At 36.4% G+C, this 17,630-nt stretch overlaps 3 protein-coding genes across 4 annotated transcripts; 1 reads left to right on the forward strand and 2 right to left on the reverse strand.

Moving 5' to 3' along the window:
* Positions 1-5,447: 5,447 nt before the first annotated feature.
* LOC115996244 lies at positions 5,448-7,997 on the forward strand. Of its 2 annotated transcripts, XM_031235400.1 has the most exons (4): positions 5,448-5,680; positions 7,171-7,245; positions 7,376-7,545; positions 7,748-7,997. In XM_031235400.1, the coding sequence occupies exons 1-3, from the start codon at positions 5,528-5,530 to the stop codon at positions 7,535-7,537; spliced, it is 390 nt and encodes a 129-aa protein (XP_031091260.1). In that variant the 5' UTR covers positions 5,448-5,527; the 3' UTR covers positions 7,538-7,545; positions 7,748-7,997. The 2 variants fall into 2 exon arrangements, with proteins under 2 accessions (XP_031091260.1, XP_031091259.1); XM_031235399.1 differs by lacking the exon at positions 7,748-7,997 and having other exon boundaries at positions 7,376-7,723.
* A 1,591-nt stretch (positions 7,998-9,588) lies between these two features.
* Positions 9,589-10,934, reverse strand: LOC115996053 (GDSL esterase/lipase At1g09390-like). The gene is made up of 2 exons (XM_031235200.1): positions 10,914-10,934; positions 9,589-10,342 (listed from the first exon to the last, which is right to left on the reverse strand). Exons 1-2 carry the CDS (start codon positions 10,932-10,934, stop codon positions 9,800-9,802), a joined length of 564 nt encoding a protein of 187 aa, XP_031091060.1. The 3' UTR covers positions 9,589-9,799.
* Positions 10,935-10,995: 61 nt separating this feature from the next.
* Positions 10,996-14,207, reverse strand: LOC115996054 (GDSL esterase/lipase At1g09390-like). The gene is made up of 3 exons (XM_031235201.1): positions 13,967-14,207; positions 13,471-13,656; positions 10,996-11,189 (listed from the first exon to the last, which is right to left on the reverse strand). The coding sequence occupies exons 1-3, from the start codon at positions 14,205-14,207 to the stop codon at positions 10,996-10,998; spliced, it is 621 nt and encodes a 206-aa protein (XP_031091061.1).
* Positions 14,208-17,630: the final 3,423 nt, after the last annotated feature.

A 17,630-nucleotide genomic window follows, 5' to 3' on the forward strand; every position in this document is an offset into this window, starting at 1 on the left:
ATTGGCTAGCATGGAACCATATGTGTGTCCCTAAGAAGTTTGGATGGTTGGGGTTCAAGGACTTACAGGCTTTTAATATGGTTATGTTGGGCAAACAGGGTTGGTGTTTTCTTACTGATCCCTAATCTCTGGCAACGAGAGTTTACAAAGCAAGGTATTTTCCAAAACCATCTCTCATTGATGATACTCTAGGTAATTGCCCAAGCTTTTGTTAGAGAAGTATTATGACAACTCATGAGTTAGTTTGTGGTGGGGTGAGGCATAGGATTGGGAATGGTGCCAACACACTGGTTTGGGGTGATCCATGGCTCCTAGATGGTCACAGTCCAGTGATTCAAACTATTATGCCCCATCAACTCCAAGGCACTACGGTTGCAGGTTTGATATACCCTGCTATAAGTTCTTGGGATATGCCTTTGTTGAGTGACATGTTTTTGCCCACTGATGTAGAACGTATTGTTTGCGTCCCTGTGAGTATGAATTATGAAGACACCTAGTTTTGGTACAGGGACCCCCAAGGGGCGTATACACTGTCAAGAGAGGTTACAGAGATCTATTGGGCGATTATGATGAACAATCTATTGGTTTTGTTAGTTGGATTAAACTTTGGAAATTAAAGGTCTCTCCAAAGTAAAGGGCCTTCTTTAGAGAGCTGTGCAAAATGTGTTGCCTACTACTAATTTATATCTTAAGAAGGTAGATGTGAGCCTTTCATGCCCAATGTGTGTGTTGTGGGTGGGTGGGTGGGGGGGTAAATGAGGATTCCATGCATGCCTTAGTCTTGTGTGATTATTCACGTAATGTTTCGCAAATTATACTGTGGACCATGGTCCACGATATAACAACTGGTAATGTTTAGCGNGTATAGCATAGAGGCTCTCTCTCGCGCGCGTGGGGGGGGGGGGGGGGGGGGGTAAATGAGGATTCCATGCATGCCTTAGTCTTGTGTGATTATTCACGTAATGTTTCGCAAATTATACTGTGGACCATGGTCATGGCTGATACTGCAGTTATGTTGAATGGATACTGCAGTTGTGTTGAAAAGATACTGCAATTGTATTGAAAGGAAACTGCAGTTGCGTGGAAAAGAGGTTGTTCATCCGTTCATCACAACTGCAGTATCCGTTCAACAAAACTGCAGTTCCAGACGAATGAAACGACCTCTGTTCTGCACAACTGCAGTATCCGTTCAACAAAACTGCAGTTCCAGACGAATGAAACGACCTCTGTTCCGCACAACTGCAGTATCCATTCAACACAACTGCAGTATCAGCCATGACCCATGGTCCACAATGCAGGGTGGACCATGGTCCACGATATAACAACTGGTAATGTTTAGCGGTGGACCATGGTCCACGATATAACAACTGGTAATGTTTAGCGTGAGAGTGGTTTGCCAGTAGACAACTTGAGTGGTGCAGATTTCCCTATATGGCTGGAAGCTGCCTGGATAGTTTTGGAAAACGCACAAATGGAATCTCACGTGGCTATTCTCTAACATCTGTGGAAGACGCGGAACAAGGTTGTTTGGGAGGCAAGGCTTCCGTTTCCTCGAACAGTCTGGCATGCAGCACGTCGAGCGTTGGAGAACTGGCGTGCTACTGTCTTCCCAATCAACCAGCCTACGGTTTCATCTTCCACCATGCAATAGCAGGCCGCCACGTCCTCACCTGGTTTTGTTCTGCACTGCTATACAGACGCCGGCTACGACTCATGGACGGGTAAAGTTACTTACAGTGCTGATAGACGCCAAAAGTACCCATCTATTTAGGAGCAATTGAAGAAGAATTGTTGACAAACGAACATTTTAAACTACTTAATCTACACATTTTCATGTTATTATGCTAATGATTGCAAAAGACCTTTGTGTGGTACGTTTTGAAAGATTTCCACAGGATCAAAGACTGAAATCAACCAAGGAAAGCGTGAACAATGACGAGAAGAACAAATCCAAACTAGGGACACGCAAAAGACCAAGCCAAAGACAACAAAGGAGACGCGAACAAAGAAAATTCTGTCCACGACCCCCACCACGCGTGTAGGTGTGCGTGGACTAATTCCAGAATGCATCCACGCCTGCCCACACGCGTGTGGTCGGCGTGGACTGGCACCAGAACCCTGCATGATATTTTAGTATAAAAGGGACATTTTAGCTAGGAGGGGAGGACCTTTTGCCAATTTTTCACTTCTCATTTTTATATTAGGTTAGATAGGATTAGTGAGAGGAGGAAGAACTTCTTGGAGAAGAGAATCTTGGATCACTATAGCTTGGGAATCCTCTTGGGTAAACTCTTTCATTGTTATTTGATTTCTCTTTGGAATTCTTTCTTGCACTTTCATTTTTCCTAAAGATATTTGCTTTTTGCTTTGATCTTGTAAATATGCTTTACTATTTGAATAATATGATGTTATTGAAGCCTATGAAGGGCTAGACCTTAGGATAGTGCTAGGAAGGATGGAGATTTTGTGTTCATGATCTAAAATTGTTGAATGAGTTTTGATTTCTTTGGGATTATTGAAATTGTGTGTATGTTTTGGATGTTCTTGTTGGATTGAGGGCCCCGATCTCTTCAAGGATCTAGGATCATCCCTTTGGCGAGATATCGCAAAGGGATGAAAGCCCACTACTCACATCTCCCCCGCTCTCAGTCTAAGAAGATGAGATCCGGAGGGAACTTGTAGGCAAGGTGTTCGATAATATTCCCCAACCGACTGAGGATTGGGAGCTTGAGTGTGACGTCACTCAGGATTGTGTTCCAAGCTCCTTCAATCATATCTCAAGGGAAGTCGAATCTCTCCGGTATGCATTGAACCAATCTCCAGGATATTCTAGCCCCCATTCGCCTTTATTTCACATTTACTTCTTAAATTTACCCAACCTTGCACTACCCTTACAATATCTCACTATTCTCTATGTCCCTTACTCTTGTGTTGTCTAAACCATAAAAGATAGGAAGCTTTCACTCTCCAATTTGCCATCCACGAGAGACACGACACTCGGGGAGTTCAAGACTCTTCGTTTTAACATAACCCTTCATTTCGTACCACATCCACACCTCACCACGAATAACTACCCTTCAGGTGCAATTATTCTTACATCAACCGGGGGATTCGTCGCGGCTGCTAATGGCCCTCTCATAAGTTGCACCGACCCTTTGATGGCTGAAACCTTGGCGTGTAAGGAAGCTCTTTCTTGGCTCAAAGATCACGGTGTCTCTATGGTTCGTTTGCATGTGGATTGCTCTAAACTATGGCATAATCTCAACACTTCTTCGGTTGTTGACAGGTTCTATGTTAGTATTTTCGTTGGCGAATGTAGGAACCTTATGTTAGCTTCCAAGGCTTGTTATGTTCATTTAATTCTACGTTCTTCTAATTCGCTAGCTCATTCTTTAGCTTTAGCAGCCTATTCATAGGCAAACAGTTTGTATTGGGACTCTGGCCCCCTAATTTTATTTCGCTACCATAATATATTTTCGTAGTTTTGCTTTCAAAAAAAAAAAAAAAAACTTTAAAACACGTTCTACCAAATTGAGCCAAAGACTTCCAATTTCCAATATCTCACTTTTACTCTTCATGTGGCAATATATGATAAGTTTTTTTCATGCTATGCGTCCTATACAAAATGTCAACATCAAAATTTTGAGCGAGAGTAAAAATAGGAAGTAGAACTTAAGGGGGCGTTTGGTTCGAGTTATATAGGATAACTAGGGTTATATTGGGTTGGTTATCTAACATTCCTATGTTTGGTTGGAGTTATATAACATTCCCTTGGAATCAAACATTGCCTCCACATCACACTTTTCCTTGTTTTTGAGGGAATGTGATTCCCTTGCTCATCTTAGGTAATGTTAGATTCCCTTGCCATTTTACATTCTTTGCCCTTAACATACATCAAGGTGAAAGCTTGATTTTTGAACTTTATTTTATTTATTTTATTTTTATGAAAGAGGACTAGATATGGGAAAACATAAGTTTGGAAAGAAATAACATTATATTGTAGCAGTTTGGCACATGTTCATGTTTGCAAGGTGATTTGTAATACGAGAGTATTAAGGTAAAAAAATCATTATAACATTATTTTCAAAAAAAAAAAAACCATTATAACATAAACAATAAAATTCAACCAAAGATGCATGTTTATATTATATAACCTAATTTTTACCAAACACAAGAATCTAACATTCTCAGTAATCTAACATTCCCAGCAATCTAACATTCCCTAAGGTAATCTAACATTCCGTGAACCAAACGGCCCCTAAGAGTCATCTAGTATTTTTCATAACCATTCTACCTTAAAAAAGAGTTCTACTACATGTACCATTGTTGCAAAAATCCCGCCTAGCCGCCGACTAATCCTTGCCTAGGCGCTAGGCGCCGGTTGACCGCTTAGCGTATCATCTTAAATGGTGGTCTATGCGTCTGGTCGGCTAGGCGACTGCCTAGGCCGCCTAAGCTCTGCTTAGGCCGCTTAAGCACCGCCTACGCCGCTTAGGCGCTGACCGCCTAGGACTCCTAGGCGCCGACTAGACCTCCTAGGCCGCCTAGTCGGCCAATTAACTATTGTTCTTCTTTTTTTAATGTGTTATTTCACTCAAAACAACATCATTTTGAGCGAAATAATCCAAAATTGTACAAACTCTAGATATTTTTTAGGTTAATATTTAATATTTTAGTATTAACTATTAAAGTATTATATAATTTATAATTATTAATCTTTAAAAAATTAAAAATACTTAAACAACTTTTTAAAAAATAAAAAATAAAATAAAAAAATACACTGGCACCTAGGCGCCGATTAATCCCCGCTTAGGCATCCTAGGGGCTCTCTGAGCGCCCAAGGGATGCCTAGTGATTTGTTCAACCATGATTTTTACTTACTGATGTGCCGGACTCTGATAAGTTATTTTTTCATGTAGGTCACAATACAAGTGTCTACGTCAAGATTTTGTAGGTGGGAGTAAAAGTTGGGAATATAAAGTATTTTCCTTTAAAAAATGAGTTAATACCGAATTTAGTCATTGACTATTATAATTTTTCTCGATTTAGTCATAAACAACTTTTTGTTTTTAATTAAGTCATTGACTTTCATGATTTTCTCAATTGAGTCATGTGTTAAAATAACTTAGTAATTTTATCACTATTAATACCAATTTAGTCTTCAACTATAATAGTTTTATTTAAGTTAGTGTTCGATTATAGTGGTTTTATCGAATTTAGTTATCAAGTAGACTGGTTTTCTCAATTTTATCCTTGATTCTAAGAATAACAATGAAGACTCAATTAGATAAAACTATTAAAATCGAAGACCTAATTAAACACAAAAGTTATTTAGAACTAAATCAAGAAAAACTACTACTACAGGGAAAGAATAAATTGGTACTAACTCTAAACAAAATTAATTAAGATATTAAAACATGTTAAAATTATTTCGATTGTCGAATCAACGCCAAAAGCACATTCCTGTTTATCTTGAATTGTTGTGCAAAGTGCGGAGATTGGAGCGAGAAGGACATCGAAGGTGGCGATGGCTGCGATAGACACTGGCTGTGAAAAGGAAGAGTTTGTGTATCGAATCAGCACCGCCGAGGAGTGGGAGGAATTCCAGAAGAATGGAAGCATGCTTGGTGGGGATCTCGACAAAACTACTGGCTGTATACATCTCAGTAAGCTCGATCAGGTCATCCAAACCCTTCTCTTCTCCATTTCTTCTTAAAACGCCAGTGATTTTTCAACTCTAAACACGGACGGATCTGGTTTATACTCCACCCTTAACAAACAGACTCGGAAAGTTGGACCTAATTTCCTACTACTGAAGATTTATCTGTGTTTTGCTAAATTGAGTTATAATCTATGCTGTTTTGGCTGTGGAATCAATGAATCATACTCCTTTCCCTATCTACTACAAATTGAATCACGAGTGTTCCATCTCAACTAAAAATCTATGCCATTAGTTTTTTTTTTTTTTTTTGAGAAGATCTATGCCATTAGTTGAACTGCAAATTTATGTTTATATAGAAATGAGAAATTGTTTGAAGTCAGTTTTTGAGTCCTATACTCCTATTGAGTAAATTAACAAAGCTTGGAACTAATATATGATGAATAATTTAAAGGGATGCAAATGAACCAAATATATGAGGTGCTATGATCAGGTTATGCTGTGACAGGGCCGTATAATATATTTAAATATGTCCAGTAGTGTTCTGTTTGTTGTGCTGCTGCCCTTTCACAAAAGAACCAAATATATGATGTGTTATTGAGGATGTCAGCTGTTAACTTGATGAAGCACTACAGAAGCTGAATGGGTTTTGTTGCTATTTCAATTGTAATTGTAATGTTTTTGCTAGTATTTACCTTGATGTAGCTGACATTTCCAATTGACTTTCCGGCAATGAGGAGGTTTGTTTCGGGGTAATGGTGATGGCCTTTCATCATGGGAGCTGAATTCTTTATTTTTAGTGATTTCTTTGTTCCTTTAATAGAAGATGGACAGAATTGCTGAGTTTTATTTATTTTATACTCTTTGGCCAAGGTTCTTGGTGTTTATACTTTTGGGTCATGATATACAGAAACTTTTACCATTTACATATTTTCATTGTTTCATGCCCAAAAATAATTATGCAATCACCTTATCAACAAGCTGCCCATCTTCCAAAGGCTGTCATAGTTTCCTTTACGATCATATTGATCAGTATGTCCTACCTTCTTGATGAGGCAGAATCAAGATTAATCTTACTCAAGATCGAACAATTCCTTTTTTTTTTTATGTGACGAGGGAAATCCGTAGCCACTACCTGAGGGTGTACATTGGGTAAACCCCGCTTTGTGACCCTAGCCGGCAAAGGATCACAAGAAAGTAAACCAACCTAGGTTGCCCCTGACCGGCTCAACGTAAGAGGGTTGGGATTCGAACTCATGACCTTGTGGTTACATCGAACAATCCCTTGATACCATGATAGATTGATATATAGTATTGGTAGCACATTGCATACCACTGTTTGAGTGTTGGCCTCTTTACTGAGTTTACTCAGTAGATAGTTTATTCCAGTTACATGCTAATGCTTTCTTCTTTTTTTTTTCCAAGTATAGGTTATCGTCAAGTATCTATGATTGGGATATTATTTTCAAGGTGGCATTATTGAGTGTCTGAAACTTATTCTGGTTTTGCAGGTTCAATCAACTCTGCAGAACTTTTTCATGAATGTTAACAAAGATCTATACTTGCTGCAAGTTGATGCTAATAAGGTCAACCTTTTCATAGATCATTCTCTTGTTTCTGCACAACCTAGGAGAGATTTTTTGGTCTTGGTAATTTGTTGAACTGACTCTGTCTTTAATTTGTGGACCTTACAATTGTCAGTTTAATCTTTTTCAGCTTGGAGATGGATTGGTTTATGAAGCAGTTGATGACTCTAACGTCTTTCCTCATTTCTATGGCCCCTCCCGAAGCTTTAGTCCTCTCCCACTGGACGCAATTACAAAAGCAGAGAAGCTCGTTCTGTCAGATGGCAAATTCAAATGCAGTTTATTGAGCTGATTGAGCGGGTAGGGTCCTCGTACTTCTTGCATTTCACTAAATATGCATGTGTTGATAATTATTAATACATGGTGTGCTGTGTTAGTACAATGGTTCTTGGATTTATGGTTCATATCTTTGCCCTACACCTATTGAAATCTGTTTGCCTATTTGTCTCACTAATGCCACAACTAAACCATTGCCATATATTTTGTTTTGGCAAATCTAAAGATTGAAGTGTGGAATTCATTCCAGCTGAAGAACCAAAGTGGGCAATTGCAGGAATTTAAGCTAATGTTCCACTCATATTACAATTATGTTTAGATCATGAAACTGTGGTGCTAAAGAGCTAATTATTTGAAATGACAAAGGCTTGTTTGTTTGGTAACATAGTTAGCTTTATCAGCTAATTTTGACTTATTTGACCACTATTAATTGTTTGACTTGGTTAAATAGCCAATATAAGTGTTTGATTAAGTAACTTTTTGTAATAGCTTATTGATTCGTAGTCGCAAAGCTATTACAAAAGAAGTGTAATGTTATTACCGTAATTGTTTAGACAAAGTATGATGATGAAGATGCACTGTAATGCTAAGACAATGACCTTTTATACAAGGAAATCCGAATTAGGCTAAATTCGTGGAGGGCCACAAGACTAAGTTCAAGCCCATGTGATGGGCCATGAGACTAAGTCAAGGCCCATGTAGTGGGCCCGCAAGGCTAAGTCAAGGCCCATCATTATGTGCCTCAGGCTAGGCACTCCAAAACCTCGGGTCTCTGTTATTGGGTCGTTTCTAATATCTCCATCAGGTCAAAAATGTTATTTTCTTCGGATTCAAAGATGAAAAAAATGACATTTTCCCTTGCAACAAAATTTAATATTGAAGTATGGAATTCATTCAAGCCGAAGAACCAAATTGCTTATAATATTGAATATTTAAATACAGTTGTAGGAGCTGATAGTGATGTTCCACTTACATAACAATGATGTTTAGATCATAAAATTGTGATATTCAGAGAATTGTATAATTGAAATCATGAAACCCGTGGTGCTAAAGAGCTAATTATTTACTTTGAAAGGACAAAATTCTGAGGCCAATCAAATTAAAGTTAAGTTAATGTTCAACTTCAGTATTCAATGTATCAATATAATTCGCATGAAAATATCTTTTATAATCAATTGAGCACCACTTCAATTATAAGAGCAACTTTATTGGAGTGTTTCTTTCAAGGTGGAGGTGAAAGGAGAGAAGAGAGGGTTTTACTGCAAGGGTGAAGGGTAGAAATCCCAGCAGAAGAATCATTTGGCTCTTCCAAGACCACCACCAAAGGTGGTAGTGCACTAATCGCTCTCGATACCGTCGGACTTTCATTGGGGGTCCTTTAACTCAATCCACTTGCAATGTTTTCTCACTGCCATCTTTGCCACACAATCAGCCACCTCGTTCTACTCCATAGGAATGTGAGTGAGTTTTACTTCCCAATCTCTCTTCATAAATGGATGTGGGTAAAATAGAGGCTTTTCTGGATAGGGGAGTCTTGTTGTCGCAGAAGGTTAAACGATATGTTTATTTATATTTGAGGTGTCTCACAAATTTGGAATGAGAGGGAGATTGATATGAGTGTCTTGACGCGGGCTAAGTAGCAGGAGTTGTGACCTTCTGGGGGTCTTTCTGATCTATGCACTAAAAGAGAGGAAAAGAAAAAAAAAAAAAGAAAAAAGGAAAATATAACATGGCGTCCACTATTAGCATAATTTATTTAAAATGTTTGCTTGAGCAACCCGTAACATCATCAATGATTTTTTTTTTTTTAGAGTTTTTGATGGGGTCAATATTAAAGTGGAGAAAAGAAAAGATATTAGAGAAAAAGTTGAGAAGCTCCGGCAAGTATAAATTTGTTTGTAGGGTATGGTTCACTAGAAAATTTTAAAAAAAAAAAAGAAAAAGTTATTCTGACATGCGTTGTGCACACCAAATGCACCCAACTGAGTGCCTAAATCGACATTTTTTTGACAAAATTTTTTTTTCTGCTCTTTTTCTCTCACGTTTTTTCGAGTAGGCCTGATAAAAATCAACAAAAAAAATTATGTGAGATTGCTCTAAGAGAGAGAAGAAGGCATCATGCATGCATACATTCTTGAGACCTCTTGCATATATAGCTTTCCATTTATTTTGACATCATCATACTACAATAATAGTAAGGGGTCTTAATTAGGGGATGGTTAATTACATTGTGTCACATGAAACTGAAGCAAGGGTCAGCTAGCAGATCCGCACGGACTTAGCTCACTAATTCAGATTCAGTAGATGGTATTTGAGGCAAGAAAACGTCAGCTATTGCGAGGCGAGGCGTGGAGTAAAGAGTTGAAAGTATTTTCGCCGCAACAAATTTGTTAGCAGCTTCAGTGTAGTGAATCCCATCCCAATTCACATATTGAGACACCCGGTCACACACTTGAAACTCCTTGCTGCCACACTGGGAGGTGGAATTGAAGTTGTAGCGGCCACCGCCATAGCCGCAGCACACTCTCATAGGGTCCTCCTTGAAACCGTACTTAGAGGAATTGGCAATGAGGTCATATTTGATTGCAAACACATCCACATATACCACCGCCTTGACCCCCTTCATCCGGCGGCGGGCCTGGCGGCAGAGGCGGGATAGTTGGTCGTTAAATTCCTTTGCAGCTCGGTTAACGGCCCTTGAGCATCCATGGCGGTCCAAATCTCCGGCGGAATAGTTTCTTCTTGATAGTATTAGAGGCAAGCAACCTAGTGGGCCTGTGCTGTGTACCCAGAATTTCCTAGCTCCTAGAAAGTACAGGTTCTATACACAAATTAATCAATTAAAGTTAGAAAATCATGCAATTGTTATACTTGAATCAGTGATGATATTGCTATGTGTCTGCAGCTAAAACATTCAATGCTTAGCTTGCAGTTAATCGTTTTTGTACTTGTAAAACATGATAGCTACAGACACATAAGTTGTTAACTGCATGTACAGAATATGTTAACTATTAACATTTTATGTGTCTACTCGTTAACATATTTTGTACATGTAATTAACAGTTTATATCTGTAATTATGTATACATAATTTGAAGATTTTTTTGGATCAGGGTCCACAATGCAAGATAGACACTGGTCCATGGTATAATTTGCCAAAATTATGTGCAAATTCAAATTCCAATTATTATACTATGGACCAATATTCACCTTGCACTGCGGACTCAATTGATTCAAAAATTATATATTTATAGTTAACATATTATGAGTATTCAACATAATTTGTTAATTCCAGACACATAATAGGTTAATTACAATCACATAATATGTTAATGACATATTATGTCATTGTAGTTAACATATTATGTGTCTGATTATAATTACATTATGTACCTCTATTTTATCTACAGCCATATAATATGTTAAGTAAAGACATAATTTGAATGTCAATTTGAATTAGAATCCACAACTTAAGTTATAATTTGCCTTTAAATTCTGGCTTGGTGCTCACCCATATAGCGTTTTCAATTTCTGCAATCCAAGAGGGAATTCTCTGCACAACTTGTGCATATGAATGCGAAGCAAATGCTGTATCCAGGTCGTTTTGTCCCATGTCAATCACATAAAGACCATTTGCAAAGTCCTCTTCCCCCAGCAGACCTTCGATTCCTACAAATATTTTTAATGCACAATGAATGAGCAATCTGCTGGCATTTTATACCATGGACCAAGATCTATGGTTGCATTGTAAATTATAGTTCAAAATGACAATCAAATTATGTGTCTGTATTTAATATATTATGTGTTTGTAGTTAATAGATCGTGTTTATAAATAAATTGAAAGCAAACATAATATGTTAACTGAAGGTACATAATAATATGAACTTAACATATTATGTACCTGCATTTAACATATTTTGTGCATATAATCAATTATTATGTATCTAAAATTAAAATATTATTTGTTTTCAATTTATTTACAAGGACATAATTTATTAACTAAAGTACATTATTTGAGTACTAAAAGTACATTATTATTTTGTATACCATCAAATAATGTAAATTCAATACAACAAATTATGTATTTTTAATATATTAAGAATATACTTTGTATTAAAGAAAATTACATTATTTTGTATAATATACCATCTATACACAAATAATGTAATTTTAGTACATTAAGATTGTAAATACTTTTTTAATGGTTCTCGATCCACCTAAAAATTGGCCCAATGGTAAGCAAATTTCGGCCCAATTCATGGACAAAAAAAGGTGACCTAACCTAGTCCAATTGTTATATCGTTGATTATGATCCACGAGTGTGGACCCTAGTCTAATACACAGAATTTGACTTCCATAAGGTGCATAATTCATGTTCATAATACACATATACATAAACATGATATAATGAACATGAATTCTGTGTATTATGTTAAGTGTTTATGTGTCATCGGCTATATAATTCTGTGCATTATGAACATGAATTCTGTATAATTCTGTCCATAATATAAATTGCCGACCTAGTCTATACCACAAACCAAGCCCGCTCTAATTCAGGCCATATAGCAACCCTTAAATTATTATGGACAAAGGTCTACTATGTACATTGTGAACTCGATCTAATTCATATTATGTGCATTCAGTTAGCGTATTATGTATATTTACTTAACATATTATATACCTATAGAAAAATTAAAGTACATAACGTATTAATTACAACAAATACATAGTCTAGATGGGATTCACAATGTGCATGGTGACTCTAGACCGCGATATAACGATTGTATAGCATCCAAGCCAGACTACCTCTAATAGGCTAAGCCTAAATTGGGCCGTAAGATAATCTGTTGATTTGACACTTCTATTGCTAGGTAATACTACCGTCCCATTTTATTTGTCTGATTCAGTTAACGAGGCTTGATTGAAATTATTTTTAATTCAATTTTTCATAATATTAAATTTAGTATTAGTATATAAAATTTATATATTTAGAAACTACATTAAAAGTACTATTAAATACAAAAAATCAAATTTAAAAATAATTAAAAATTACTAAAGAAAATAAGCAATGAAGAAAGAATTGGTTTGACCAATGAATAGTAAACAAGACAGGTAAAATGGGACAGAGTGAGTAATATTTGAGTTGTTATGCCGTGGACCCAGGTCCACCTTGCAAGGTGGACCTGGGTCTACATTCACATACACTATATTCTACATTCACATACACTATACTCTACATTCACACTTTATAAACTCCACATTCACATATTACAGGATTATATGTTTAGTAACTATATTACCAGTGTTATGCATTCACACATTCAAAACTCTATATTCACAGGTCCTATACTCCATATTCACAACTTGAGAACTCTACATTCACACATTACAGGGCTACAAGTTGCTAGAACTTCTTAACTCTATTACAGATTCACACATGCATAACTCTACATTCACAATTTCTATACTCCATATTCACAATTTGAAACATCCACATTCACACATTTCTAGGCAACTCTACATTCACACAATCATAAATCTACATTCACGATTTCTATACTCTACATTCACACTTTGAAACCTCTATATTCACACATTTTTGGACAACTCTATATTCAACAATATGTTTACTAATTTAAAAAAAAAAAAAAAAAAAAAAAGAAGACAAAAACGACGTAGTTTTTGGTGGACCTGGGTCCACAGCATAATTTGCCTAATATTTTAGAGTATTGCTAGATGCTCGTCAAATATTTCCCCTCTAATTTATCTCTCATGACATGACATTATCTAACTGTAATTAAATTCTCTATTTAATTAGTGGTCAGATCCGTCAATATATGACACTAGATGAATGGAAACCACATCGAAGTGGAAATTTTGGAGGAGAGAAATCATTTTTCATAATGTTATTAAGCTACAATTATATATTATATAATGATGAATGAATAACCTGGAGAAAAGAATTCAAGGGAACGGTTTTTGAATCGAGCAAACTGCGCAACTTGAACAGCCAAACTAAAAGGACCAGTTCTAGGAAAAGCTGAAGAACCGGCAATCGCAAAATTAACTCCATTTGTGAAGTTTGATGCTATAGATTCCATGAATGGACTCAAGTAACGAGCATTCAAGCTTTCACCTGCACCACATCGTACAACACAAAAAATATTGTCACAACATGCGAACTGCTTGGAGTAATTGTTATGCATTCAAATGAGAACTATGGTTTCAAGCATTACAAATTATAAAAACGTCACCGCAGTTTTTTAAAAAACAATTTAGGGTGTGTTTTGATAATAATTTTTCAGGTGCACGATCAGTTATGTGCGAATGCACAATCAACTATCATGGTTGAACATTCAGACATTACAAAATGCACAATAAGTGTTCAGAATTTCCACAGAAGGGATAGTTCTAATTTGAACCAAATCATATATATATGTACTTACATAGGAAATCGAGTACCAATCGTCCATCACATAAACGGCCCTGTAAAGGAAGAGAAAAGTTTTGTGGGAGTTGTGAAAGCATCCCACGGGTGATGAGAAAATTGCCGGTGTCGGAATTGGAATCACCGAAATTGAAGATGACAGGTTTTGGGTTGCATTCTGAAGGAACGGAGGAAACGATGAGTAGTAAAAGGAAAACTAGGAAGGGAAAGAAGAGAACATCCATCGTCGTCGTCGGCATCGTGCTTCAAAATCATTTGAAACGTAACTGCAGATTAGACAACGTTATACTGGTCTGGTCTGGAACAAAATTTAACAGTACGAGGATGTTGTGGAGGCAGGCCGGGCAACGTAACTAAAATGTCAGCCGTTTTGTAAACTAACGTAGTAAATACCATCCATACATCATTCCTACTAAGCATATCAGCAATTGGAATAATAATTAATTATATAACTCACAACAATTAGGCTAATTTAATTAATTAACATGCATGCATATATCATATATTCATATACTATACATTGTATCGCCATACTGTAAATGGCATATCAATCAATATATAACTGTATCATCAATCATTTTACTTGCATATATGCATGCACCCTAGACCTGTCCGAGAAGGGATGGAAACAGAAAACAATAAGTCTACCGAGGTAGCTCCGCTTGTTTACCTCGTTAGGTCTCCCGAACCCTGCTACCCAGCCAGGGCGACCAGCTAATCCAGGGATCAACGGTACAAGCGCGAATACTTCCTGGTCCAAGCCCTTTAGGTAACTCTCATATTAGCCGTTGATTAGCTTGTTTCTAAAATGATGCCGCCTCCACAATTTCTTATAGACGGAAACTCCGACTTGGAGGCTAAATTGGGGGAAGCTAGCTCATAAAAGATATCAGCTTAATTAGTTTAGTGAAATAATACTATGAAAATATTATTTCTGGAAAATATATACAAGTACAAGAAAAAAGGAAAGATTAAGTTTAGTTCGAGTCGAGTCGAGTGAAACACTCTTTCCTTAAATCATTATTTAATTTGCTACCTCCCAAAGGTGCTAGGAGCTAGCGTTGTAGCATAGGATTCTCCGGATAAAACGAACTACGATTCTATGTTTGAGGACTCAAACAACAGAATCTAGCGAACTAGAACACGACTTTGAACATGGAAAGAATGAGGAAGATGAGCAAGATTTCGAGAGAGAGAAAGCTTAGATTTTCTAGTGTGTAAAATCTCCTGCTACATCATGGTATATATAGGGAAGACTGGTTTAAAACCCAATTTGTAACTCTCATAACAGACAGGAATTTATTCTGGAAATTAATACTGAAAATTTAAATTGAAAATAATTTGAAAGTAATTCCATTAGAATCAGAATTAATATGGTCCAGAACAGTAATGAATAGTACCCAGAAGTTTAACGAGCACTACAACAAATTGGTTTTTTAGCACATATACTTTGTAACCACCACTAAATGACTATTTTGTGACGGTTTTAATAACCGCCGCTAATTTATTATGGAAACCTAAATAATTAATTGTTAGCTACAATTACATGCGGCGGTTCATCATAACTGCCACTGAAACTCTACAACCATTAATATTTATGTTTAATGCTAAATGTTTTTTAAAAAAAAAGTAAACAAAAAGCTCTTCCAAAATCTGACTTCCAATCCTTCGCACTTTTTCAATTTTTTCTCTTCTTCCCTCCGTTGCAATTTCTTCCGTCAATCACTGCTAGGACTGCCGAAAGCCACCCTCCAGCCTCGCCATCTACCAACGACCGACAACCTCTTTGTGATTCAAAATCTCCCTAAGCATAATAGTTGTGATACTCCCTTCTTTCTGGTCAATAAATAACATATAATTAGTGGTCTTCTTTTATACATATGACATTCCATCTTTCTTTCTCTTTGTAGATCTTGTATACTAAACTATTAAAGTTTGACAAATTTTCATATTTAGCAAACAAGAGGTAACTTTTTATCATTATTGTTGAAGTAATTATGCATGGATAAATCTTTGATTTATTGCCGCGAAATACTTTGGAATATATAGAAGGGGTAGACATCAAATTAATTGATTTGGCAATTGAGCATAGATGTGTTAAAGGAAGAGAATATCGTGTCATTGTGTGAAGTGTAAATTTAGGTATTGGTTATACAAATTTGACGTGAAAGAACACTTGATTTGTGACGAGATTTTACCTGGATATGTTAATTAGATTTGGAATGGTGAAGGGGGGGGGGGGGGTCTTTACGACAGTTCTAGTAGCACGTCTAATGTTGTGCCTACTAATGTGCAAATTGAAAATCGTGAAGTAATTAAATATCATTCATGATGCTTTTGCACATGTTTCACATGGTATAAATGAACCTTCAACATTACAACAAATTCTACTTGGGGATGGAGTATTACCTAGAGAGGATAGTGAAAACAGTAAGATATTTTATGAGTTGCTCAAAGATGAAAATCAAGAGTTGTATGAAGAGTGTAGCAAGTACTCAAAATTTTAACGTAGAAACAACTAAGGAGGCGGACGAGATCTTCTACTGAGATTCAAAAAATAGTTAATAGAGATTTTTCTAGTTGTTGTACAAAGAGAGTAAGAATTTCACCTAAAATTAATATTTACTTCAAAATTAATTCACTAATACAATATCATTGTGTTTTAGATCCTACATAATGACAACCAAAAGCAAGTTCGATATGACAATATGTTTTTAGCAAGAGGTCCACTTACTCTTGCTAGAAGATTTTCGTCATATAACATTAATGGTTTAAGATTTCAAACAGTGAAACGAGAATAAAGACTGAAGTCACAAAATAGTGGAGTATTTGCTAATGCTAGAACTCCAAATGTTGCAAGTAGTTGAGATACTCATGAGATTTTTGGGATGTTGCTAATTATGAAAAATTGGTTGACATCATTGAACTAAATTACTGTAGCAAATTTGTAGTTACACTATTTAAATGTGTATGGGCTGATAGGACTACTCCAAGAGGGATAAAAAGAGACCGTTATGGTTTCACCGAAGTTAACTTCGCTAGAACAATACATGTTGGAGATAGTATAGATGATGGGCCATATGTGTTAGCTGAACAATCTCAAATGGCCGGTGTTTTATGTCACTAATGAGATGGAAAAATGTTGGAATGTTGCAATACCTTTCAAACCAAGAGAGTTTTTTTACATGGGTGAAAATGTTGACAATAGTGTATATGATTGTACTTCAGTTTCAAGTGAAAACCAAAATCCTATATATGGTTTTGAATGAGATTGAAAATTTGCAGTTAACAAGAGAAGAACTAAATGATGAAATAATCACTATTGTTGATAGTGGAATTTGTTGGGGAAGATAAGCAACGTTAATGAAGGTTGGCAATCTTTTTGAAAAAAAAAAAAAAAAAAAAAAAAGAGAACGACTGAGAGTGATAAAAGAAGTCTGTGTTATGTTATAATAACACTACCTTAAAAAGCATTATTTGCCCGGTGAGGGTGCATTCCAGAATCCCGACACGCTTCCGACAGGATACACAAACTGACTACGCTTAGCTTACACCAGCTATAGTGTAGGTGAACCTAACTTTGCTCAGATAATGTGATGAAAGAATTACAGAGGAGGAAGAGATTCTTGGTGTCTTGTTTCCCACTAATAATCATTGTTTAT

This window comes from Ipomoea triloba, chromosome 11, assembly GCF_003576645.1.
Source record: "Ipomoea triloba cultivar NCNSP0323 chromosome 11, ASM357664v1".
In the NCBI taxonomy this organism is placed as follows: domain Eukaryota; kingdom Viridiplantae; phylum Streptophyta; class Magnoliopsida; order Solanales; family Convolvulaceae; genus Ipomoea; species Ipomoea triloba.

What these genes read in the sequence shown, in the direction of transcription:
- LOC115996244 (XM_031235400.1), top strand. Translation starts at nt 5,528, where the DNA reads ATGGCTGCGATAGACACTGGCTGTGAAAAGGAAGAGTTTGTGTATCGA. An exon ending in ATCTCAGTAAGCTCGATCAG is followed by an intron (nt 5,681 to 7,170) that starts GTCATCCAAACC and finishes CTGGTTTTGCAG; the next exon opens with GTTCAATCAACTCTGCAGAA. An exon ending in TGCAAGTTGATGCTAATAAG is followed by an intron (nt 7,246 to 7,375) that starts GTCAACCTTTTC and finishes AATCTTTTTCAG; the next exon opens with CTTGGAGATGGATTGGTTTA.
- LOC115996053 (XM_031235200.1), bottom strand. Translation starts at nt 10,934, where the DNA reads ATGGCTGTAGATAAAATAGAG. An exon ending in TGGCTGTAGATAAAATAGAG is followed by an intron (nt 10,343 to 10,913) that starts GTACATAATGTA and finishes ATTTGTGTATAG; the next exon opens with AACCTGTACTTTCTAGGAGC.
- LOC115996054 (XM_031235201.1), bottom strand. Translation starts at nt 14,207, where the DNA reads ATGCCGACGACGACGATGGATGTTCTCTTCTTTCCCTTCCTAGTTTTC. An exon ending in ATTGGTACTCGATTTCCTAT is followed by an intron (nt 13,657 to 13,966) that starts GTAAGTACATAT and finishes GATGTGGTGCAG; the next exon opens with GTGAAAGCTTGAATGCTCGT. An exon ending in CCTTGAATTCTTTTCTCCAG is followed by an intron (nt 11,190 to 13,470) that starts GTTATTCATTCA and finishes AAATATTTGTAG; the next exon opens with GAATCGAAGGTCTGCTGGGG.